The sequence below is a fragment of the Argopecten irradians genome, chromosome 2 (genome assembly GCF_041381155.1).
Source record: "Argopecten irradians isolate NY chromosome 2, Ai_NY, whole genome shotgun sequence".
Classification (NCBI taxonomy): Eukaryota; Metazoa; Mollusca; class Bivalvia; order Pectinida; family Pectinidae; genus Argopecten; species Argopecten irradians.
Window position 1 is genome coordinate 20,765,214 of NC_091135.1, and position 27,433 is coordinate 20,792,646.

Below are 27,433 nucleotides of genomic sequence, written 5' to 3' on the forward strand. Positions count from 1 at the left end.
AGTGTGTTTCTACTAAACGGCAATTGTTTATTTGTTTATGCTGATTTGTCTGCCAAATGTATCATGATTTTGCAAAGCGCAATTTCTAAACTCGACACTTATCACTTCTTAATGATGTTAAAAGATGATTATATAACAAACGAAACGCCTGCGTACTTAAAGGGAAACTTTATTCCCTGCGTACAGGTGTGCGTGTTATTACTGTTAGTCGTATCTTATTGACAGCTTTGGCAATGTCAACATTTTAAAATTATATACAACTATAAGGCGGAAATGTGTTGCATTGTGGGTTTACACTCACCATCAAAACAATGGACTGGATAATTACAAAGTACTCCGCCGTCTACATATAAATTAGTTTCCCCATTCACTGTGTATGGTGTTGCTTGGAACATGCCTGTCAAAAGATACCAACGTCAGTTTACTATATTTTTACAAAAACATCCAACAAAACAATAAAAAATAGAAATGGTATTTTAATTAGGTAAATTGTTGGACCCCTTGTGCTACGATAATTAGACATTCTTGTATTATGACAACCTCCTGTATATAGTCGTACCAGAAATATACCAAATCAAGGAGTTAACAAGCGAAAATACCAGTATACGATTATGTATGGCACGAAATGGGGCAGGATGGTGAGGGAAAGGTTTGATGACTGTCATAACATGATGCGTTTTAACCAAATAGAGTAACTGTAAGCCTGGTGTTATACATCCTTGGTAAAGACATATAATATAGAATACCATACTTGTGTTTTAAATATACAAAGACCAGGAAGGATAAAAGATATATATATATATCATAGTCTCATAATTATACAGTAGATCCATTGCAAGTCAGATAATACATGTAGTCTTAATTACCCGGTATTGACATGGACATGCGCACTGCTAATCGTATTGGCATATCCGGTGTAGTTTTAGGATGGCAATATTCTTCAGTCATGTGGTTTAAGTTTGTCACAACGACACATAACTCTTTGTTAAATCTTTTGTCACGGTAAAGCTGGAACAAAAAATATACTAATAGGTATTAAGAGATAAAATTATTAGCTAATTATACAAAAAGTAGAATGACAAGGACTAAAATCTAATGAAAGAAGAACACCAATGTATAAAATTGGTTTTACGTAAATTAAATGTCTTGTAAAACAAATACTATGACTGACGTTAAAGGTAGAAATTGAACATGAAAGAGTGAAATAGCATTGTTAAAAGACTTTCTCCAAATGCGATAGGCTCGACACCAATGTACCTCTCCAAATGTTATATCAGGGTCGTTGGTTTTTCTCTTCATCACACTACCAAACCATTCATATATTCTATTTCCTGGGTTCCATCCATAGCCTCGCACCAAATTAGGCAATAGACTTAAATACCCGAAGGAAGCGTCTGGAAAGAAAAAAAGCAGAGGTCGTTTTAAGAGAATCCAAAAAAGAAGAAGCAGAAGTAGAAATGTAATAACTACAATGATAGAATCTGATAAGGTTTGCATGGCACTAAGTGACTACTGGTAAACTTCTCAATGGATGGGTATATGATGTTTTGGTGAATGTTTGTGAATAAACAGTAATTGCGTTTCGTGATATCCATGTGGTATCGCTTCATTTAACGTGAATAAAATAAAACAACAGAAAAACTCATTGAATGTATATACAGCGTTAGTGCATATTAGCATTCACGTGGACAATATCTACATTGGATAACCGTTCTGTAGAAGAGTGTGATCAGTAGGTGGTAGGAAATTATCTTATTGCCTATATTGTGACATCGAAAGAAGACCTGTTATTTTGCTCTGTCAACAGCATCGTTTTCAAATTATTGATCAAAGAGATTGAGAAATGAACGAGAATGACCTAGCTTCAATTTCCCAGATTGTTCTACAAAGGAATAAGTGTAAGTAATGACAGAGATATATCTTAGCATCGAAACATACAGCAAATACAACATAGTACTATATAGTAGGTAATCTAGGCATATACAGAGTTGAAGTAATGGCTCTGTTTTAAACCACCCCCGAGTACTCTGAAAACATAAAACGATCGTTAAGTAGCAATATTAGCTACTTTTGCTGTTGTAAATCAATCAAGAATTTAAAAAAAAACACTGCGAATTTTGTATTATAGAGTATTAGAAGCATAACTACCAATAAATATCTCTATCCAAGAAATGATTTGGAAGTTCCATATGAAATAAGAAACCGGAAAGTACGGTATAAGGGCAAGGTGTAAGATGTCAATGTGGAGATGAGAACACGATTTTTGCTGACTTGTAGGTAGAGTTATGGTTAGCTCGGGGGAGGTAAAACCTGTAAAATAAGCTGCACCACACATGCCGAGTCTCCAGCATTCCCTAATTAGAATCTGCACCTATAAACCAAGCCGCTGTAACGTACCACATAAAATGAGAACGAATTGTAGACATCGAACAGAATCCTAAGGGGAGCGTTATCAGTGCATATCAGTACGGCCAGATATAGAATCCAATTCCACAAAATAATTGTAAATCTTTCAAGACAACACTTTGCAATAGAAAGTGAACATAACAGAGTTCGCACAGCAAATATTGAAAACCAGACACAAAAAAAAGTAAAATTGTCAAAATGATTATTCAAAGAAGTAGAAAGTCAGACAAAACATGTATCCTAACAAGCATATGTGACGGGAATGTCTAGTATGAAATGTCATGATGCTCTCTAACAATGAATCACAGACATCAGACCATTAATTCCCTCCCTCGTGTAGAGCACGATTTATATCCATATGTTAGATTTGAGATGTTTTACGATTTCATTAACCATTAACTGAAAACTGCCGTAAGACTAGGTAAAGGCCAAGACTAATTGGTGTAGTTTTTATGTTATGTGAAATGGAAAGGGGAGGTTCTAGACTTCAGTGGATGCCATGGAACTAAACGATAAAGGGGCATTTTCGTCGCCAATCATTCTGATAGATTGATCTGTATTTTATATGTATCATTCTTCCTGGCTGTTTTCAAAGTAAATAAGATACAAATATTTTACCCAGCTGCTCTTACTGACAGATCAAGGTACCCTGTTGACTACAAGAGAAACCTGATAATATATAGCCATGCTCCCAAAGGCGTAATTAACTGCATTGGACCTGGAATACGTTCAATCTTAAAACAACAACAGGAACATCTATACATATACAATAATGTACTACCTTTATGCAATGACCAGCTAATTCATTCCCGGATTGATATATTTCCTTGAATTGCCATGTACTAATAAATTGAAGGGTGGAATCGTTGATGTGTGTCTGTACTACATGTAACACTATGAACTCTATTTATTTGTAGAAATGTTTTCATTCTTTGTATCGACCTACTTACTAAATCTGACTTTATCATCGTTTATTTTGTATTGAATAAAGGGCGTTAAAGGTTTATTTTCATTTCCATTACTATAATAACATTTCGTTTTATTCATAACTATTTTTAAAATACCACGCAGCCAGAAAGTGTAAGAAATCTACCACCTAGGGCAAACCTGATAATAAAAATGTTAAGATATCGCTATCATATTGCTTTGAGTTATACATATACATGTATTGTAATATACCTAAGAAATAGTGGGAGAGGTCCTGACTCAGGAACTCTTCAATTTCGTAGGAGTTGTAGCCAACGGCGAGGAGAGCTGCGGTCATGGCGCCGGCGCTGGCTCCAGCTAAACGTTTGATCTTAGGGAACACTCCTATTTCTTCCAGGACCTGAAAAAAGAATTTCGCTGACGATGATATTTTTAAAATAAAAAATATGTTTCTTTAGAAAAAACCAACATGGGTCATAACTGTAAAGGTACATTGGTTGTAAGTATTAACATGAAGGACGTGTATCAAAATATACACTTTTAATCCAGATCTTTATTTTACCATCTCTTAGAATCAATTTTAGGCGAGCGCTCAGAGTTGTAGTTATGTATTATACGGTATATTTGTATTTTATGTAACCAGAAAACACACACAAACCTCAATCACCAACTTTCTACGTCATACATTAGTTCGTACCTTTTCTATATAATATTACATATGTAATAACAAACTTGATTTATAGACATTGGTATCCGATATGCTTTTAAGACTCGGTTTATTAGCACATTAATGATAGTCGTCATTCTGGAATTATTCAACAGAACTAATTTAACACGTGCCGATGATTCAGATAATACATATAACGAGCCACTGGAAATGTCACCATTACTGTTATCATTCGTGTGAATGTCTCTCCCATTATACATATATGTACATGTACATCATTAATGTAAGTTCAATATAAGTTATCCGGTTAACCAATGGAGCTAATTTCAATAATTACTGAAAAAATGAGCTTAAATTATACCAGGATCTTAACAGTTGCCGTACACAAATAACTTTGATTTCTGCATATTGGAATCTTTATGTTGCAATCATTTAATTCAATATTTCAAAGGGTAACATTGTACTAAAAATGCTCACAATATGTTTTCTTAACGATTCTTGGAGCTCATGCATATGTTCATTGTTTTGAATTGGAATATTTCATTGCATATTTGAGTCTATCAAATCATTATCTATCAAATAAAGGAGACATTTCGTAGGTCGAATTGAGTGCTGTATTTGTACGAATCTGGCATTGCACTTTGTGTTTTGTAGATAAAATGAAGTACAACTGTAATACTTCTCATGGTCATTTTAAAGGGATTTAAAACATAATAGCAGTATAATTATTTGCGTTTCCGTCATAACATGAACTGAAAATGTCAAAAATGCAAAATACAAGTATTAGAACCGGAAGGTGTGATTAATGTACATCAGATGAATATATGTAGTCCTGGTCACTGCACTAAATGTACCTGGAGCGGGAAAATGCACGACCAGACCGAGATTCGAACCCGGGGCCCTCCTAACACTAAACGGGTGCTTTGCCAAATGAGCTACCTGGTCGCCAGCGATGGACCCGATCCAGAACCGGTACACTTGTATCTTTATTGATTTTAAACATCGGTGCAAAATATTCAATAAAACAGAGAAAACTATATATATATAAACCTTATTATTGTTTTTTTCGTAAGACGTACCCTGACAGCGCCACAGTAAGCGAGTCCTTTATTACCACCTCCCTCGAACACCAAGTTCTCGAACGGATATTCATGGTCCCGTATGTCTACTTTCATCGCTGTTACTTCTAAGTCACTCAGTATTGACGGCATCTTATGATACTGTTTTCTTTTGTTCGCTGAAATCAAACAGGGAGTAATTGAAATTCATGTCATAATCGTGATCCAACAATTTCATGCTTTATAAAACAATTTCCTCTTGTAGCTTTTACTTAGCCAATTAATTCGTAATGCCTGTACCCCACTAAGGTTAATATAATTGAAAAGCTTAATGATTACATATTTATATAGACAAGTTGGAAATTAAAATTTCCGGATAGCAGGCTGGTATGATAATTTTGAAGTCATACATTGTTCCTTGAGTTATTTAATGCATAAATGAGGTATTTGGATTTTCATTGATGGTGTATCAAAATCATCAATAACGCTTTAAAATTTTACCTAATAAATTTTATATCCAAATTTTATAAGCATAATTAGTCAATCAATATTTAAATCATGTAGAAAAAGATGCATGGCTTTATTCCGAATCAAACAAACAATGTACATGAAACGTGAAAAAGGTAAATAAATGACATGCATAATTGTGTAAACTTTTACGGGCGTTCTATGTTCCACATATGCGAGGATAAATAAACAACTACATAAATGTTGATTCTAAATATAGTATCTATGTACAGTTATAATTGACTTTTATCGGTCTTATGTAGTAACATCTAGCGTTCACTTAAAATGTCTACTCTAGACTTGTTTAACAATAATTTCTCAGACAAGTGGAAACGCGACAGAAGTACATTTATCTAATTAGAAGCTCAAGCCGATTGAATACACAACTCCGTGCTTGCGCTAGCCTGCTATTTTTGGGTTTTTTTTTGCGCCGAATTTGAATTTGCAAAAATAAACGCAGAGGTTCAACGCAGTCAGTTGCAACCTATGGAATAAATATAAATACATGTGAAGCAAATATGAAGAAAATCCATCCAAATATATTAATGGTGCAATAGAGGTGATATACAAACAACATAAATACAAACAATACCATTTCATTGCAACTTAACCGAAAATATGTAATTTGTTAAACCTGTGATCAACACTGCATATTTGTATATATTCACTCTATTGGAATATTTAAGTACATTTTTGAATATCACACGAATGAGTTAAAATAAGTTCTATCCTTAGAACAAGGCATGATGCAAACATATCAATTATAAAAATTACACATATTTGATGAAAATAGAAAAAAAAACTAATTTTCAAATATATTAACACATTCAAGGAAAAAATACAAAATATAAGAGGACTCTAAATAGAAAAAAGAAAGGTATTGAATATGATATCCGATTGTACATATATATATATTTCGATTAATCTACGCTACATTTCTATTTCATTAGAAATGTGCAAACCTGTGCGAAACCTTTGACAATATTTGGTTCCTTTTCTTATAATGAAATTGTTTTACTTCATGTCCAGCCAAAAGTAGTTCGAAATGTGTATAGAAAAAAATTGAAAACTGATTTTGATGATATCCAGCTATCATGCCGTTCAATGTTTCCAGGTGTCAGACTGTTTCAAGATTATACATTGTTGTAAAATGAAAAAGGGGAAATCAAAGATTGCCTGCAGTTGACTTTGAAAAACATAAATCAATAAGTTACGAAGAAGTCAAATATTTCCGTATTAGATTTTAGCGTTTACGCCAAACACATACAACCATTCATAAGATTTATGTCATTTGTCGACATTGCTTGGATTTGTTTTAATTGGAGTATGGTATATTGTAACCTGTTCATATCAATATTAAAATGAATTTCAACGGAATTGGAACCAACATATCCAGTCAAAGATTTGACACAAGTGACGGTTTTAAAAGGAAAAGAAAAAGGACATGGCGCAAGTTAAGTGTTCGAAGCATACCAGCCGTTGTGCTCGTGAGATTCCTTTGTGTGATACCTTGATTTCAAATATAAGGCAGAGTACAAGATCAATTAAAATTCCATAAAACTTGTGCATTTCCTGAAAGAAAACAGTGCTTGTTCCTGTGTCCTTTCTGAAATATACGTTATTCAGAACTTAAAATGAGGGAAGCAATTCACAGATTTATTAGAATGCCAAGAAAGGTCTAAGCCAGAGTGGTTAAAATGCCATTCCAATACTAGTAGGTCTAATCGGTTGTGTTATAATTTCAAAACCAAATCTAATAACCTTCAACCAAAAACTTCTTTATAACAGTATATCTGTGGGTATTGATGCTTTTACACAATATGTTGGACGGTCCAGGATGATTTAGCAATTATTATAGTATTGTGTTCGGGAATTGCCATTGGATGCTCCTATGATATTTGGGAAATATAAATACATACAGCATAGCGTGATTCAGTACAATGTCATTGAAGCATAAAAATGAAATACAATGTATAAGTCGTTTTAATAGCCGTATGGAATGTTAGATAATATGCAGTAAATATATTTGTCTTGATTTGAAAGAAATTGGTCGATTGCAATATTTTATAGTACCAATCTAAAATGATTAATCAATTTCGAATTTTTATTAAATCCAGCAATTCTAAGGTGTGATATCACAATTTTATTAATGGAATTAGAGAAGCCTTCATACATCGTAAAACTTATATTATGGAAGGAAGCCTTCAAACCGAATCGATATCAGTCCAACCCCACTAATCTCGCGGATAAATATTTACATTCGCCTTCAATGAAAATTCATGGCTAATAGTGCCTTTGAGATCCTTCTCACACGATATGTTATTTAAAACCCTATCCATCATCTTCATCTGACTTTGATGTGCCTTAATGAATCGGCTGGAGTTATCAAAGCTTACATCTAAAACGGTCACCTGGGCTTTAAAAGTCAGACAAGTTTTAATCATCGCTCTATTCCCTAGTTTACACACCTGTGAAAGGTGTTTATACTATATACACCACAATATCTCACTACTGTATTCCCAAACTATACCTATTGATGTTACTGTAAACTGACATGAATATAACTGTAGAGTTGAGAACCAACAAACGGAGAAGGCTTCCGGATAAACATATAATTATAAAAGTAGCTAGTGTCTCCTTCTAGGACTTGTCAATGATTACAACATTTAAAATATTTTAAATTAATTTAACATAATAATATTAATGCCATTGCGAATACATCTGATATCGACATTTTAACAAATCCGTAGTTCAATTGTTTCAGACTAATTGAACGATTAAATGTTACAAAAACCAAAACAGAGATTTGACTGCACTCTTCAGGCTGAACTGACCAAATCATTCAGAAAGGTAAGCGTCCTTAGTTTAATTGACATTATCTTAAATCTGATGTTATCTTATTCTTAAGTGGAATTGCTCTGCATGCTACAATCGTATGTTAACACATGTTTCATTGATGCAAATTAAAAGGGTTGGGCACAAGTAATTGAACGTATATGAATCCATCACCATACACAAATAGCAATTGAGTGTTCATATTGCATATGGAAATCGAATGGTTCCAGATAAAAGTTATGTATGTACGTTAAAGGACAGAAGAATACAGTTGCATTCGGCTTACTTGTACCGATGAAGCATTTTTTCAAGATGAATTATATATTCCTTACAATTCATAATTTGCCGGTCACTACAGACAAACCGTTGTATAGCAATTTTTCTCTAAAAGCCAAAATTATTAATCGTTTAAATGTCCCATCTTACTGAATTGATCAGTAAACAAAGACATTAAAACTTGACGTGGCCAATGATATATTTGTTCGTGACCTCTACAGGTTATGGGAATGGAATTTTCCGTCAAAACAGTTGTAACATATCAGAATTGGTGTCATCGATATCCGGTGTATTTGGGGTTTGTTTGTATCTTCAATGCAGAAACCAGCAATAATCAATGCTGGTATTTTTATCATTTTTCGTTCGTCTTAATATTTTACGAGGGTATTCGTCCTTGACACTCCGATCACACCAAGTCAACATGCATGTTATCTTAGGTACATGTCAAGCGCCATTGATCATAGGGATTGTAATGTGAACATAAAATTTATCACATTTTTGTATACTATATATATATGTATGTATGTTTAATGTATCGCGTCAAGACTCTTAAAATGAAAACGTTATATATTTAACTCCACCACAAAAAAATGTTACTGAAATATAAAGAAATTGGCCATTTACAAAGTGATCGATTAATACATTAAAACGCAATAATAAGTAAGTGAAAGATATTTGTTTTATTCTCCTTTCGTAAAGTCTAATATACCTTTAGATACAAATATGATATCTTGAAAAAGTCATATTAAGCTGTTTATATTTCCAAAAACCAGGCAAGAGTTGGCTAATGTTAATGTCTGTTAATGAAGCCTAGCTTAGTTAACATTTTTATAATCACTTTGCCTTGTTTGATCCACATACTTTACAAACAGGGCATTACATGAACATTTAGAATATTGCAAATTCTGTCTTATTTATTTTTATTTTGTTTCGTTCTTTTTACCAAGTAGATTTTTCATTTGGAACTACTTCGTTTCGCGGAATAATGACATTCTTTATTCTTAACACAAATCTAACTTGGCGTGAAAAAAGGTGAGGAAGGTATCATCGCCCCTAGTTAATATACACAAAACTAATTATTTGATGGGGAATGATACACAGGTTACTAAATAATGTATTGGTATAGCATACCTTTCCCGTCTACTTCATCCGTCAATCCATTGGCCCCGACGCCATTTTTAAGATTTGTCTCTCTTTCACTTTCATGCAGACGTTCGCTCACCAGACGGTGACGCTGTTTCTGTGCTTTAACTTTGGCGGGGTGTTTCCGGTCCACAACTTCCTGGGGGTCGGGCCGACGGTAGCTGAGAGCGTTTCCCATCTGCAATTGATCCAAACATAATTAGTGGAACAAGGTGATGAAATATTCATCGTTCTGAACGGTACGACTAACATGCAACTTGAAGATTTTGTAGGTTAGATCAGACAAGCCCAGAACTATGTTGTCACTCTCTTATATGGTTAATTATGATACCTCATTCAATTGTGGTGATTGCAAATAACCCTACGAGATGTTGCTACATTGTGTCTCAATCGTCATTGACTTTGTGTCTTATGTCCATTACAACTAGAGCCTTTCTGAAAGCAATTAATTTGCAAACCGGATCGTGGGAGCCATAAGACACCGGGAAAAGATATCAAAAGTTTGTTTGTCATTATATAAGCACTCAATTGTGAAATCGTGTAACCGAATTTTGAATCAAACATCTGGATGACAGCGAGTCGAGTTCAAGAAACAGTACATGCGACTATTTATTATACATAATAGAAATGCCCTGATCACCAAAGATCACTTAAGCTCGGCATTGACAAACAACAGAGTCGTCATTTATCGTCAATAACGTGTATTTAAATTAACACGTCTACCAGGCGGGCATTGATAAAAGTTTGGGTCGCCTCTACGTTAGTGATTTGTTTTTAATCGTACATATGTGAGGCACGGAAATGGATACTTTAATGCATAATGATTAAAAACCTTTGACAGCTAAAGATGGGTCTTCATAATCGGGTTATTAGACGACATGCTGTACTAAACAAATGCATTGAAATGTCAATAAGCCTATTTACTGCACATCACACAATGTCGAACCAAAAGTTCAAGAAAGCATACAAATGTACGAATAAATAATCAAACAGGCATCTTGACAACCTAATAATTGATACATTCAGAATCCAACAACTGCCACTTGCCCCACTATGATACAACCGACGCCTTCGAAACGACAGGCAGGGTTTGACCTGAATGTGCTAGTAGTTGTAGTAGAGCAATGACAAGTACGTTTTGGTTTTGTTATTGTGGTACCTATCAAACATATTAATTCAAATAAGTTCTGGGTCTGCTTTAGGTTGAACTTTAACCTTACACTTTTATATCCAATGAAAGACGCTTTATTTTTGGATATGTTATTCTTGATATACCATCCCTTACGCGACTTTTACCAAATTCGTCTTTAAAAGATATCACAAATAACCGAGCGATTACACGCAGTCATGCAAAAGCATTGCCAAATGACTTGTAAAGTAATTTCTGGTAATTTATTCCGACGGATAATATTCACTAGTGTGTGAAAGTTACGCTTCACCCCAGGAAAAAACCGCACCATTGCACCGGATCGAATGGATCATATATTATTTACAAAGAGTTCATATCCTGATAGTAAGAGCTCTAGGCCGTAAACACGGTTAAGTACCGCATTGAACTTTCGTTTTAAAAACGATTTGTTGAGCATAAAACTGTTACAGTAGTTGGGTTGAGAATTGAGCAAGAGAGGGATGTGATTCAGAGTGGGCGGGGTGTTTGTAATCAGGGGAAACCCAAAAATGGTTGGAATCTTTGGAATATTGGGTGTGGAGGAATTCGGTAATTTGAAAGAGAGATGTGGTTCACGGCGAATATAAAGAGGTAGCAGCTCGATGAATATTGAATCATATGATAATACCAATATTTGCTGATGCAATGGATGGGTGATTGTTTTGATATTGTCTTTTGCATTATAGACAGCAGGACAATCCATGTACGATAAGCATATGTCACATGGTCTACATACATTCGAATGTATTGTGTACAGAGTTTACACAATTAACATGTCTGTATTGAATTGTAGATTTTGTACAGACATTAATAAATCTAATGGTTTGAAGACTACATTGAGGCTTTAATTGAAAAGCTATTGAAATGAATACGCTGTTTATCATTCCTACGAAATATGACTATTGTGACATTGTTTTAGCAATTGACTGGCAGATTTAAACCCCTGTATTGAGATAGTCTAAAATAATATGAAGGGTGACAGTTCGGTCTATATGAAATTAACAAGAATAAACACACAGTAATATAGACAGTGTATGTATGGATGTGTAACATGTATATATATACAATGTATATATTCACATTCTCATCTTGATCACCCCCTGACGGGAATAGTTCACCCATGCAGGAATTCCCGAGATATTACCGCTGATTTCGCGGAATGACGAGATAATTAACAATATCGGGGGGACAATGTGTTGATTAACGTTCAATGTGTCACTATTTGATTGGCATACATATTTGAAAGCAGACTCAGCATGAAGTCGTTATGGCTTAAACCCTAACATTAGATAGGCCCATCCCGTAATGAGGCGGTGCAAACTAAACGCAGGATTTGAGTCTGTTAGACTCGCGAATGCGCCATGAACATGTAATGCACCTAGTGCATTTTTTAATAACTCCATGAAATCCTTATGACCTTAACAGTAAGACTAAATTGAAGACGAATACAACGTCATCGATATCATGGTTCTCACGATAGTATTATGCTAATAGGACCCTCCTTGTTATATTTACGTATATTCATTCTATGTTTTGACGAAAGACATACCAATTTATTTGTAACAAAATTGTTAGATCTTTCAAATATTATTCTTCCCTACAAATATTCTAGGTCATACACAAATATGTAGCAACAAAATGATTTCATCTGAATATATAGAAACTGTTCTTATGTCCAAAGTCAAATTGTTATAGAGATTTAAAAACTAGAAAGTTGATTTTTGCATGCATAGGCCGAAACAAAAATTCTTTGGTCAAATGGTCAGTCCCCATGTCTTGTTCATTCTGTTTAGTGAGGCAAGCATACTGTATTTTGTGAGTAAAGATTTCTTTCAGAGATAACCTAAAGTAAAAAAGGCCCAAAAGTTGACATGAACTGTATTCTTGGAAAAGACTGTTAAAATATTCGAAATAAGGATGTTCATTCATTAGAAATACTAAGTAACATTAAGAAATTGAAAAAAAGGTCTTACATTGAAATCGAACACTTTTATGTTCTTTAGGAAGTTTTTAAAAACTATCTCAGTTGCAAATATTTGTGTTGTAAAAAACAGAAATAAATGTGTAGAATGTAGACATGAGTTTGACCTTGTATATGTTTATGAATTAGATTCACGGTGACACAGAGAACGACCACATTTGTGAATTTGATCGTGAAGGTATCGTATTACCCTTGACAAAACTACAAACTATACAGACACGAATGCATAACGTATCTGCCTGTTGATATATTTACCGTAGATTCATTTTGACCCATGTTTTCTTCTCCACGTCGGTGAAGATTAGCGAGAGTCACTCAAGCGTGTAAATCGTCTGAGGAGAGGATCGGCTGATCCAGGGTCGGTGTCTGTATCCGAGTTTATGTTTGTCACTATAATGTCCTTTGACGAGGTTCCAAACAAAGTCGAACCACTGATGCTTAACTTCTCGCTTCCAAACTACACTAGTTTATTGGACAAGATAGTTCTATTTTTCCTGATGGGTTTGTCGGCTAGTTGGTTTGGAAGTTCTCTATTTTGTACATATTTTGAAGCCAGTGTATCCTTTGGCTTGAATAGAACTGGAACTGGTCTGACAAGAACGGATTTCTAATAGTTCAAATGGAGTCCGCACGATTACGTAGACGCTATCCAATATCGCGTTGATGTCACAGATATATAACAGGTCAGCGCTGGGTTACACAATTTCAAGTTCTCCGTTGCTTTGTTGAAAAATCGTAGTCGACACTAAATGGTATAATGTTTTAACGCCTGACACACAAGATGCACAGTGGCAGTGACTCTAGTCATGAAAATCTGAAACCGACCTGGTGGCACGAAGTTCACGGTTTGTCATCAATGCTTGTACCATCTACCTGTATTACCAGGTACCGTTACACTGTCAACATCAAACAGATCAATACCATACATCAGTTATACATCCATGTGCAATATGCATTGTCTTCTAATTATGAATTCTGGAAGCAATGTCGTGCATACGTGCTATGTTCCAGTTATTGCCACGTCCTCTAATTAAAGCTGACATTCGTTGAGGGGACAGGACCACTCCAGTCTGTGTTGGGCTCTCAAGTGACGCGGCTTGTTACTTTAATTTAAATAGGCAAAGCAGTAAATAAGGATGATCGATAGAAATATAATTTCAGGCTTTCTAGATATACCCGATAATATGTTACGGGTGTATACGTGTATTTAGTGTGTTCGACACAGACCCTTGGGTCATACTGGATATAACTTTATTTCGCAATTTCATGTCACAAGGGCTTGACATCATGTTTCCTAAAAATCTAGACGGTTAAATACGAACCAATTTTGACAATTGCAAACATGCTTCGATAAAATGTATTTCAAACATATAATTGTGTAAGCTAAGATGATGTCATAAGTCCTTCGCTTTTGAAATAGTACAATCGTGTGCGCAAATGTGATGGTATTAGTCCTTTTACTTTAAAGACATTACAACCCCATATTTCAAACATTAAATTGTGGTCACTAAGGTGATGCCATAAGTCCTTTGCTTTTAAAACATTACACACGACAGGTTTTTTTTTCGAAACATAAATCTGACCAGTGAAAAAAAAAGGATTAATAAAATGATATCATCCTAAACAATCGCCGTCTAAGGTCTTGCCAAAATATTATTTGTATACGTTCGAATATCTATACTTTCGGTACCACCTGGATATCTTATATAAATGATTTTCATACCACCAGTCGTAATATAGCCATTCATTCATATTTTTTGTTCTTTGTAGTGTATTGACATTATAAGTTCAATGTGTGGTCTCGCTACATCATGTTTAACGTTGTTGTCCGCATTTATGATGAACTCAATATCCGGTTTCCGGGTTTTCTCCTAGAAGAAAATTAGTCGTTAGATCATCGCCATTCGCATGAGTTGTGGTTCGTGTTCGATTTTAGGAGCGTACCAACATCAGTTGTGAAGACCTCCTCATCCTTAACGATGCGCATGCGTGTGAGAGGCATGTATTTTGAGAGACAGGGGTATACACACGCGTGCCTCTTGTAATACAATTTCACAGAAACAAATTTACCTTGACCCCAACCTACCCATCCCATCATATCACATACAGACAATGAATCAGCTAATACTGATAAAGACTAGAAGTGATACGGATACAATTTATTCCTTTTTTACTTGTTATCGAATTCGTGACTTCAAACACAAGAATGTGGCGGAGACTACATCCATTGCACAAACCATGTTGAGAAAAAATGTATATACATGTAATTGCGATTGAATCCCCTTCCTTGTCACCCCTAATGTCAAGCTTACCCTTCCCCTCATACAGACTTTAGTTATCTGTAGCCCCTTGCTCAACCCCAAGGACTTATAAATCCTTGCTTACCCCTAACATGTCCTCTTTCCCCGTCTGCCAGTCTTATACCATGGGTGAAAAGTTAGTACAGGAATCAGCGTGGGATGTTTGTAGTTAAAATATACATTTAAACATATCATAATATGGTATAATTGCTTTTTGAAAATCGTGACATTTTAACGATGTTGATAAAATGATGACAGACAGATGTACCAGTCAGTACAGTATACTTGGTGATGTTGTTATTTGTCATCAAAATGTCACGTACATATTCAATGTACGTATTTTGCACTTAGATGTTCGGAAAGGTTCAGAATTAGGGACTTTAGGGACTAAAGTAAAGCATAGTACTAACGTACTTAGACACATCATGGTGTGAACGCTTGTAACACAGTAATGCATCTGCGATTTCCTCGTTACACGAAATACAATAGCACATTAAAGTATTTTGTAAGGGCAAACTAAAGATTAAAAATACATGTAGAAGGGGCTATATTACAGCCAGAGGCGACGGGCGTCACAGGTTTTTAGATAGAGATTATCCGGAGTAACCACCGAAAAAAAAGCACAGACCTACATTTTATGACACTCCCACTTATGTTCATATTTTGCAACCTTTAGGAGACTGGTTGTTTATTGTTCGGGAACCACATGATTAACTAGCTCTTAAATGTATACATATGTATATTTCTGTAAATCCAGGTTTGGGCTGGTATTCCCGTCACCGAATACCGAAGTGACTTCAGTCTGTTTACATAAATGGTGACTGCTAATCTGCTATACATTACAGATCGAGTATCAGGCATGCACGAAACACTATTTTACGGGTTTTTTTTTTATTCTGACAGGTTAAAGTAGCAGACATAGAAAACATTTTATAAAACTACAGGTTTTTGACAGTGCATTATTTATTGAGCCGTGGTTCAATGTACATGTAGAATATCAGAAGGTATATGTGTTGATGGTTAATGTAAATTCCTATTTTTATTTTTTATTACCCGTGGCTTTCGGTTGACTTATTATTTTCTGGTTCAATAATCGTGTCGCTGACCGTTTTAACTCTTTTCCAATAATACACAAAGTGTAGAATTTCACAACAGATACAAGCTTTGCTACACCAACACTACAAATGGCCCTGTTTGTGTTGGAGGAGACGATTCATTAGGTGTATAGAGGTCTCGATGTACATAAATCTCTGAATTAGCGCGTCCCTCTGGACTAGGGAGAAACGCTGAACGTATTAACCTTTTTGTCTGGCGACCACTAAGCGCGGAAGTATCCCCACCTGAACAACCAGGAAATGGCTATATTACGGCGGGGAAATATACACAAATGGAGGACAGTTTGTTTTCTACCTAAACTTATTACGGCAATATTTGACTAACCAGATTACGGGGTACAAAAGTACCTGGGGCAGACATACCGAGAGACAATAGTCGTCTATTGGTAACAAATGACAATACCACAATTACATTTATAATAGGTATGTAATTATACAGCTTCAGGGCTACCTGCTAATCTCACAAATATCGTAGCTTGTTAGATATGCTGATTGTTATGCGGGAATACCGAGTTTTGCTGACAGACATGATTACCTGATAAAGGATGCATTCACATTAAGTCTTGTAAGATAAAAAAAAATCCCTGTGGCAGAAGATCTTTATATATGATATAAATTTAGAAATATCACCAGTACATGTAAGCATAGGAAGGTCATAAACGCGACTGTAAAGGTACAGTGAAGTCATAACAAGTTTGTCTAAATAAATAAAAAAAAACTGGAAATTAAAAGTGTATCTAATCCACTAACCCTAATGTCAGACCGACATCTGATAGGGAATGTCTGTCCTAGAGCTACTGCGATGTTCAGAGCTCACACACATTCGTATGTCATTATTCATGAAATGTAAGAGATTTCTGGTATTGTTAAAAATAGCTCTCGTAGGTTTTTGTGTGACGTACGAAACAAACAAAGTAAGATAAATACATGGTGTATAATTACATAAAAGTACGTAAATAAATCAGTAAACCGGATCTAAAACGTTGTCTAGGTGACGTCAAGATGACGTAATTTTTACTGGTAAGGCATAAGGTATTGATCAACTCATTTAACGTAAGACATTCTGTTGTTTAATGCAGGGAAACAAATTGATGTTATCTGCTTCGATAGTCATATACATTTGTACTTTGTTTTCAATACCTCAAAATGTCGCGTTCGATTCTGAAATCTCGATATTTACAAAGCAGCAACATAGTTCCCTGTATAGTTTCCCATAATGCCGTAAAATCACATGTCGTCAAATCGCTTAAACAAGTTTATTTATTCACTAATTGTATATAGACAAACGTACGTCAGTCAAATTCTACAACAATATACATGTACACATGAACGCTCGCTATTGCCATTCTTAGCATCACATTTGTGAAAAATAGAGACCCTATTATCACCCGTGGACACCTTTAATCCTGCATGTAACAGTATCATTTCCAAAGCAAATCTATTTTAGAAAACATTCTTCTCTCAATAAATATTTCCATCAATCGTAATGTACACGGTTGTAGAATTGTATCTTCTATCTTCCCTCACACAATTCCAGTTTGACTCGGAAGTGACGTTTTTTTCTCTCCTTTATTCACTGAAGGAGGTGTAAGAGTCTTGGGTTGAGATTTTAGATATGTCAATGACAGGGACATTGAGGAGGAGGGTGGAAAGAGGGGTCGCATGGAAGAATCGCGTCCAGGGTTACAATGTAAATTCCCCGTCGGGACACCAGACAGTCATGATCAGCATTCAGGTACATCGGCACTGAAATTACCGAGCTAAGGTCAAGGGGGTTATCATATATCACTATCTGTAGTGTGTGTACATGTACCTGATTGATTTAAAGGGGAATCGGGACCTCCGACGGCGCTCTACCTACAGTGTAACTATTACATGGGCAAGCATTTCCAAACATGAACGGTTACCAAAGAATAGCATGCATAAAGCATATTGATTTGTGCATATTACATTATTTCAGTTGAATGTTTGCGACTATGCAATTGTATACCTGTAAGTTTGGAGCTCTAGCACCCAGTGATGAATAGCAAAGACATATATGGCCTAGATCTGCTATTATAAATTGTCACAATCTAGGATAGGTTTACAATGGTTTAAGGACTACACCATGGGTAAGGAGTATTCGTCAAAAATAAGTGGTTCAGTCCTCCCAAACAATGTCATGGTTTACAAATACCTACACCCATATATAATATCCATATGATATAAAAACATAAACTATAAAAACGATATACTGTATAAGCAACCTGGAATTTGCTGAAACACGCTCAAATTCTTTGTTTATTCGGTAAGGATCAAAAGCAGACACCGGGCTACGTGTATTTTATCCAACTCATACGATAACACTGTGTGTATTTATAAACACTATTACACGCTCCCTAACTCACACTCAAAAAGTCCTTTCGAGTGAATGTGGGTCTATTGTTATACGAGACATCCCTAAACCCAATTCAGCATGGTAGAAAAATCGTGATCAAAGTAATCAATAGACGCCAATATGTTTATATATACTAGATAATCAGCTAGTTAGTAACATTCAATTACATTAAAATTTTACAATAGCTGAATATTATAATTGTTAGACCTATAATACAATTATAATACAATTTAAGTAGTAATTGATCCTAATGAGATTTTCGGACTAAAGTTTATACACCTACATGGGATTTAGGGTCAGACTTCAGTGATAAAGGCCACAGCTGACAACTATATGATAACACGGTCCAACAAAATACAGAGGTATAAATATATCGGATTATCTTTTTGAAATAAATTAGAATCGCTATACAATACATAATGAAATATTCACAATTTTTTTTCGAAACATAATATTATGGTGCATTTTATATAAAACAAATTGGGAATCATCCCGGAATTCGAGACGGTCTCGGAAATGGATAAAACCACCCAAGTTGTGACCTACATTGTATATTACATGATGCTCTATAAATTGCTGATGGTTTTAAAAAGCATCAAAAACTATGTATAGAATCATCAACAAAATGTACATGTGTTCGTAAGAATCGTATGCTAATTGATGAATGAATGAATCATTAATACATAATTCAAACATAATATACATGTAGCTTCAGAAGTACGTGTACCAACAGTTATAAGCCAGAAAACGTAACATATGATGTTACAGTATAGCTGTCAAACCACGAGACCCTAACAAATCTTGTAAAGATTTTTAAAGTCTCTATATAGGTATGAGAACAAAACCGTTCTTAAGTTCAGTACTTACAGTCGGTGAACCTAGGCCTGATGCTCCGGTTATTTATTCCTGATCCACGTGTTTTGTTTTACGATTCACACAACTAGTATTTAGTATTTATATATAACCGCATGCCTTTCAGGTAAATTCCCAACCTTCTGCTCAGACAAGAAGAGCTGACTTTTTTTACACAGCTCCCGGCGTTTTATCTCAGACAAACCACGTGGGTACAAGAATCGGTATGGGTGAACTACTAGGACACTACATCGGCAAACCCCTTTAGGCTGTCTCACTGTTCCAGTAAATACCACGTGTTCTTATTAATGCTTTAATTTTACACCCACCTTATTTAATTACCGAATACAAACGTTCCGACTTCCTTACTTCTGGCGTCAATAGGTACGAGCCGACAAAAACACGTGGTAAATTGACAGCTGATCAACTCACTGTTCAGGTAAACACACATATATATATGTTGGCGGGATGCAGTGCATGCAACTATCCCAGACACTGACATAATACGGAAGCCGGGAGGAACCCATCGTCTTACACGTGTATAAGTATATTATACTTATCAAAAGCTGTTATACACGTGTGTAATATCGAGCTTGTTATCAATGTTGAATAGACGAAACATATGTAGTCCTGATCGTCGAGACACGAGATTACAACCTACTTGACCTGACCCCCAGTAGACCTTTCTATTGACTCAATCACAGGACAGGGAGGGATATACAGTTGTATAATGTAAATATATATCATCAGTTAGTTATACAATGTAAATATATATCATCAGTTAGTTATACACACTCATATAATCCAATGTTAATGTCCACCCATGACAGACCCACATTCTCAACACCCCAGCTAAAGGTAACAATATCGGAAACACATCTATTTAAATGCTATGAATTTATAATAGGTTTTTTTTCTAGATCTACTCGAAAAGTATCCGAAGCGCAACCACATTTTATCTCTTTTTATACGCGACTTAATAATTACGCAGCATTTTTGTCATTATTGTCATTTTTGGCACCCACTTACTACACTTTATAAATATGTACGTATTACTCAGGGCTACTACAGTATAATGTATTATACCCAGTTCTACCGATAATCTAGTTTACATTTGAACGGTGCGAGTCGTGTACAGAATGTATAAAGGACACAAAACAGAGTACGTGATTTCTCTATCAAAACATTGATACCCGACTCCCATTGGAATGTGGTACAGATATGGCGGATATCATTGTGAATCGTTATTCAAAACGTCTCAAATTGATAGATTGAGTAGTCCGAAGATTTGAGAAGATTCCGTAAATCAATTTATCAAACAAACTTCTTACTATTCTACGTGCATATAGTACGATCACTTGTCTTTTAAATGGATGTTGAAGATAATCCCTATTTTACATGCATTCCTTTTATCTTTTTTTATTTGACATAATTAAAAAGTAAGTTATAGGTATTTATCATTTGCTGTTCATATTAATTCATGCAATAAACGGAGTTGAAGTAAGATACTGCTAATGGACTGATACCTCATGATAACGTCATCAAGAAACCAGATGGCCAAAAGCTGCTCATGCTAATATTAACATTATACCTTTTTAAACCCCGATTAAAGATATTTGTTTAATTGACATAATGTCGAAAGCTAATGTAATCTATAAAAAAGCAGATTTAACTCTCTATTTTTTCTTACATGATACATACAAGATGTATTTATATCAAAGCATAGTTTTTCTTACGAGATTCTTTTAAGTTGTTATATTGGATACCGTGCACATGGTACAAGTAATCTGTTACGTTTCATTCTGGCTGGACGCAATTGCTACATTATGTATATGTACTCTGATTTTTATGTAATATGCCTTTGGCACGAATATAAAAATGAACTTGACCTAATCAGCCTTTTGATCTATTGAGTCATAAAAGGAAAGGTGCTTTAAACTGGGTCAACTGAAAACAAAAGACAGGTTCACACAGGATCAGTGAAAACGTATACGTGTGGCTAAACTAGTTCTGATTCAAGGTCACGAACAAAAAGGAATCCGTATTCCATTCAATACCGAAATGACTTCTTACTGAGTTTTCTATAACATAGCGGTATTGTTTACATTTCGCGAGAACACGTGAAAGATGACCATTAACGGAACACAGTTGCTTTAACAATTGGTGTAATGTGATTTGTTGTCGACCAGACCAAGTCTCGGGGGATACGTGTAAAAAGTAGACCTACTGGCCATCGTGTCTTCCATTGGCTCTTTACAGGACACCAAATATATTTACATCTAAAGTTATTTTTGTAAAACCACAGTTTCAAACCAGGAAATAAATAATCCAATAAAAAATAATAAGGAATGATATTTTCAACATATATGTGTATCTTTATATATGATTAATCAGTTTGTTTACCCTTGGCTTAATGGCTCGGCAATCAAAACCTAGATTCATCACATTACATTTGTAAACGGAGTTGGACTGTAATAAATAATTTATCCAAACCTCAATTAGTCTCTTTACATAATACAGTGTATAGAGAAACATATTTACACCGTTCAACAAATACAAGAATGACAAACTATATAAAAAATTTAAACAGAGTTTTGATAAATCTACATAAATTTTTAATGTTTTGATATTTAATGATATTGTGTATAGTGTAATGGTACTTATCAACTTATAATTGTCTTTCTTCTATGGTAAAAATGGCACTTTCGCAAATAATGGAATTCATCACTAATATCATTGGTAATAAAAACAAATCATGTTTTGATGATATATATCGTTATAATGCAGTTTGCAAAATTATTCTATTGTATATAAAATCATGGCACACGGATTCAGTGAGACATTCGTACAATTCAGTATTGTGACTGTCTGGGTTGAAAGGTTAAGGAGAAAATTGCCATGACATTTCATTCTGATGGTACAGCAAATATGTCACTTATTTTCTCTAGTCATTCATTGAAACTCGACATCATAGAACCAAAGTCCAATATGTTTATCTTGTCTGCCACGGAGCAATTTACCAAAAGATTGTTCTTTGAACACAAAGGTCACGTTATACTGACAAGGGACAAATCAGTTAACTACTACTTTTATAGACTTAGGTGTGTCTCGGTCAGGGGACAGAACCCAGAGTTATCCTCGAAGGGCGAGCGCTCAACAGAAGGCCAAAAGTTATATATTTATGAAACTTAAAATAAGAAGGCTAGACGTGAGATGGCGTCAAGGGAGACGCTAGGAAGAATGAGGTCGTCTAGGTAGAAGAGAAAAATAAGATACTAATTTTAGTAGCCTACTACGAGTACTCAATAGGGCCATCAGTGACAATTATAAAGAAAGCCCTATCTGCAGTGTAATACAACAATATACAGGATGAAAAAGACCAGATGACGAGGAATTAATTCGCACCACTTTAAGGGAAAATCCCATAACGTTGAGGTTAGAGTAAAGTACTAACAATGTAGAGTTTGACATGTTTCGTTCAGTAGATACTTTACCAGTACTTTTTAGAAACAAGAAATGAATTCTTATTAAATAAATGATTAAAGCGAGGCAATGTAAAGAGAGACTATTTTGATGAAGCAATCTAAAGAAAAGCGAGGAAAGAAGTGCTCTTATCAGCCGCTTTGTCAATGTGTACATCATAGTAGACTTTCAATAGACAAGAGAAATTTTATCGCAAAAAGCGAGTAGTTGTATAATTTATAACAATTCATTACTCAGAAATATGATATGATCTGGTTGGAATGCTAAAAATAAACAAACAAAACATAGTTGTTATTGTACCCCACATATGACACATGTGAACAAGGAGACCAGGCTCAGATTTCTCGAAACAAGAATGCAGACCTATGTCAAAGCCGAAGTTTCTCTACTTCTGTAAATATATGAGAAGAATTACTTAATAAGTCAGATTTTGACTTTTTCAGGAATCAAGCATGGCCAAGGTAGAAGTGATACCAGAATTTGTTTTCATCTGGAAACTTTTGAAATCGGAATGCACTGTACATTGTGCTTGGTGGAGAAGACCTTCAAATTGTAAAACTATAATCGAACCAGAAATTACATGTACTATGACATTTTGTCGTTTTGATATATTCTTCTTTCCTTTTGCTAGAAAATACTTAGCGATCTTTGTTATTTTCGACGATTTTGATAACCGTAATGTGCTTTATCTACTGGTGATAGATATTGAAAGCATTAACTCCTATATTAAGCCATATTACTGACACAAGTCCTGTTTAATGGGTCATGACTAATAGTAATGCCTAGTCATCGAAAGAGTTTGTTCATGATTTAAACAACACAAGGGCCCATTACAATACAAAGTGTCAACAATTTTCGGATGAACATTTACTACATCTGTATACATATATACGTTTAAAATATCTTCATATTGTGCTTCTAACATTCATTAACTTCAACAATTTCCGCACAGACGTCATAAGATAATCATATATGATTTAGCCAAGTCATCTCCAAATAAAACAATCGAGGAGTTTGCATTCAACATACGGCTTCAGTGAAATATCAGGCTACCTTTATAACAAGATAGGCTCACGGCTTTAAAGTCCGAAAACGACACCATCAAAATTATCTACAAACCAACAACCCACCAATTATTCAGTTTGACTTAGTCGACCGAATCAAGTCAAACGAATTACAATATGGGAACAGTACAACCAACGAAGCCTTCGCTCCTATGTATTGTACATGTACAATGTAATGTTTATGTTAGTTTAACTGGCTGAGTAGACTAATTGCATTGTACTTATTTACGAAACGCCATGACAACCAAGTTCACGTTTAATATACGATAAGTTTGACTGGATGTATTTGATTAAAACGTCACAAAGAACCCGTCACACAACTTATCACATTATCTAATACGTATCACTAAATATTATGGATGTATGTCCCTGTCCAAACCATCAGAATAACTGATATACCAACACTAACTAGGTTATCATTCACAGTGACATTTGTGTGGCATTTTACCAGCTTCTACCTAAAGGATCCCCAGGAGAAGACGTTAGATGATGTGCCCATGTGGAACACCTAGGTACAAGACGTTTAATTTGATTCCAACTCATTTAACTGTTAAATCGCGGACAGGGCCACGGATTGGTGTAATAAAAGCGGTCCTGACTGGTAGGGCAGTCGTTATAGGGGCTCTCGGTATCGGTGCTACTTATCTCAAATTGATTTATAGATGTATGAATTAGTCTTGTATTGTGTTGACAGTTGGTATTATGTATATAGGTAGACGAGGTTTATACACTTGTAAACTGAACGTCCTCGTTTACGACGGAACCGTGGTCACAGTAGTAAAACGTTAAATTTTCTCACGAAGTCGTGTCACAAAATCGATACACATGACATAGTGTTTCTAATTGAACATACAACATACATTTTATCAATATTTTTCAGTTGCTTCTTGCATATTACTAACCCCTTCTTACAAAACTAGTTTTATACAAAATGTTTAGATTGTTTAGATTTAATATCGAATTATGTTGAACAAAGTATAACTAATAGATTACATTTACAATGAAACCCATCTTAAAGTGAAAATTTGGAGATATGTCCTGATATTCCAAGGATTGTGCAATACATATTTTAAGTAAACATGACTTCATACTGCTAATGAAGTTTGATATTTTAATAACCGCTGACCACTTGCAGTTGTATAGCACTAGTTTTCAGGAATAACGCTTGGTTAATCGTCTGAATAGAAAATTTTTATTGAAAAATACCTGAATTATAGTCAGTAATTCTCTAATTATTTAATCAATTCTTAATTACTCTTTCAAAGCCATTAACTTGTATTTTGTAATTAGAACATTATGAACTGCGTTATTAATCACCAGGCATCTTAAATTGAAAAGGACCAATATACTTTACCAAAAACAAAATTACGTTTGAGCAACAGAAATCTTATGATCCTTCGTTTGAACAACACAAATCGTATGATCGTTAACGTTTGAACAACACAAATCGTATGATCGTTTACGTTTGAACAACACAAATCGTAGATGTATGACCGTTTAAAAAAGAGATTAAACAATAAGTGTTACACATTATCGATTGGAATGGCCTGGCTGAACCCTATAGCAGTGACAATGGTACCACTTCAGTTGAACCCAGTATAAGTACAGAGGCATACAAACACCCGTGAATTATTCATTGAATACCTGACGCCTATGGCACCTGCAACACTTATACTTATTACTTGCCTAACAGTCAGCATGCAACGAAGCTTGTTGAATAAGCATCAGCAAAACTTGAAGTAGCTTCACCTCTAACTCAAACTTTATCCCACATCTGGTGTATATAATGTCTTTGGGTAACAATACTGCAGATGTAAGGGTGTCATCCTCATGGCAAAGTCATTATGGGGTCGGCATATTTCATATTGGACCCGGAACTTTGCCAAAAATCTTGAATGTGATGTGGTATGATATACTGAAAACCACGGTCCATATAGACATTGGCTTGTTTATAATACAAAACATAACACTAACCAGAGGTATTGTATCTTTGAACTCCAAAAAAGGAAACACCCATATTATCCTGGTGATATACGGTAGCTAATAACCTCAAATCCAAAACAAGATTGTTTTACTTATCTTTAAGTTCTAAATTTATAAGAACGTTCATATGATATACAGTCTGTATTCATATTACCTATCTATATACATTTCATAGAAAATGCCACTAAATCATTGACCATTTTACTGATACGCACCGCATGAACCCAGAACAGGTTAAGTGAATTCATGAATTATAAATGTGGTCCTGAGAGTCATGAACGGGAGATGGACGACAAAAATATATTCATTTGTGCTTAGTAAACATTGAACAGGAATTCATAAACATTTTCAGTTCCACATAGTTAAATTTCATAGATTGAAAATACGTTTTGTATTGTAGTACAGAAAACAGTGACATGCCTAAAAACCAAGCCGGAATACAGTTTAATGCTAACTGAAAAAGTATAAGACAATGAGTTCATTATTAGGACAGTATGCATCAATAATTCATATGGCAAATGATTTGTCAAAATTAGAACTAAAATTAATTATTACAAACCTTCGTCATTAGGCTTCTGAAGACGAACCTCAACAACTCCAGGCTTGTGGTAAACAGCATCCATAACGAGAGAACGTATTCCAGCACCATTCTGCTGTTACTGTTTCCACAAAATACCTACACACATGTACACCTGGTACGGTTATAACCCTGACTCCTGAATACCTTGTACGGACCAATGCGATATTTATATTGCACTTAGTACTGTAGCTTCACATGTATTTATAAACTCTTGTATCCTATAGAAACACAAACAGGCTATTTCTGTAAAAACCCAAAGGACCGTACGCCCCCGTTGTTTCTGGGTTCATTATTGAAATTCCTTTGATTGTAACCGTGCCACTTTCATAGTGATTTTAACAACAATATGACGCCGTCTTATAACGTTGCCGTGTATTGGACAAGTCAAGGGTTGCGTTAGCCATTTAAACGTGTATATCATCCAGCTTGGCCACGCCTTGTTTCTCCTTGTCGTTAAATATGCGGAACCTTTATATATTATACCTACTACTGTATTTATAAATAGAAAATATCGTACGCTTCATGCGGTCCCAGGTAGATCGGAACAAATTATATGCACATATTTGAAAGCACTTATTTATCAAGATTTAGGCGACATTCATTAATATTCTATACATTTTTAACGAGACTGAAAACCTCGTCTGTTTAGTGCATTTTGAAAATAGCTACTAAAATGAAAGTTTTATATTTTCACCTCACAATTGGGAAAAT

At 34.9% G+C, this 27,433-nt stretch overlaps 1 protein-coding gene across 5 annotated transcripts in view; it reads right to left on the bottom strand.

Annotated features, from left to right (window-relative positions):
• The window catches only part of LOC138314783 (uncharacterized), a 43,231-nt gene extending 16,037 nt beyond the window's left edge, over positions 1-27,194 (bottom strand). The window contains exons 1-7 of one of the 5 annotated variants that reach the window (XM_069255322.1): positions 26,702-27,194; positions 9,808-9,997; positions 5,080-5,237; positions 3,586-3,733; positions 1,258-1,394; positions 867-1,008; positions 302-397 (exon numbers count right to left, since the gene is read on the bottom strand). In XM_069255322.1, the coding sequence (XP_069111423.1) occupies positions 302-397; positions 867-1,008; positions 1,258-1,394; positions 3,586-3,733; positions 5,080-5,237; positions 9,808-9,997; positions 26,702-26,791 (961 nt within the window). In that variant the 5' untranslated portion in view covers positions 26,792-27,194. Of the gene's footprint in view, positions 1-301; positions 398-866; positions 1,009-1,257; positions 1,395-3,585; positions 3,734-5,079; positions 5,238-9,807; positions 9,998-10,150; positions 10,268-13,223; positions 13,948-19,627; positions 19,898-19,941; positions 20,088-26,701 lie in introns of those variants that run through there. The other 4 variants (XM_069255325.1, XM_069255324.1, XM_069255323.1 and 1 more) reach the window with 4 other exon arrangements.
• Between the last annotated feature and the right edge of the window lie 239 nt (positions 27,195-27,433).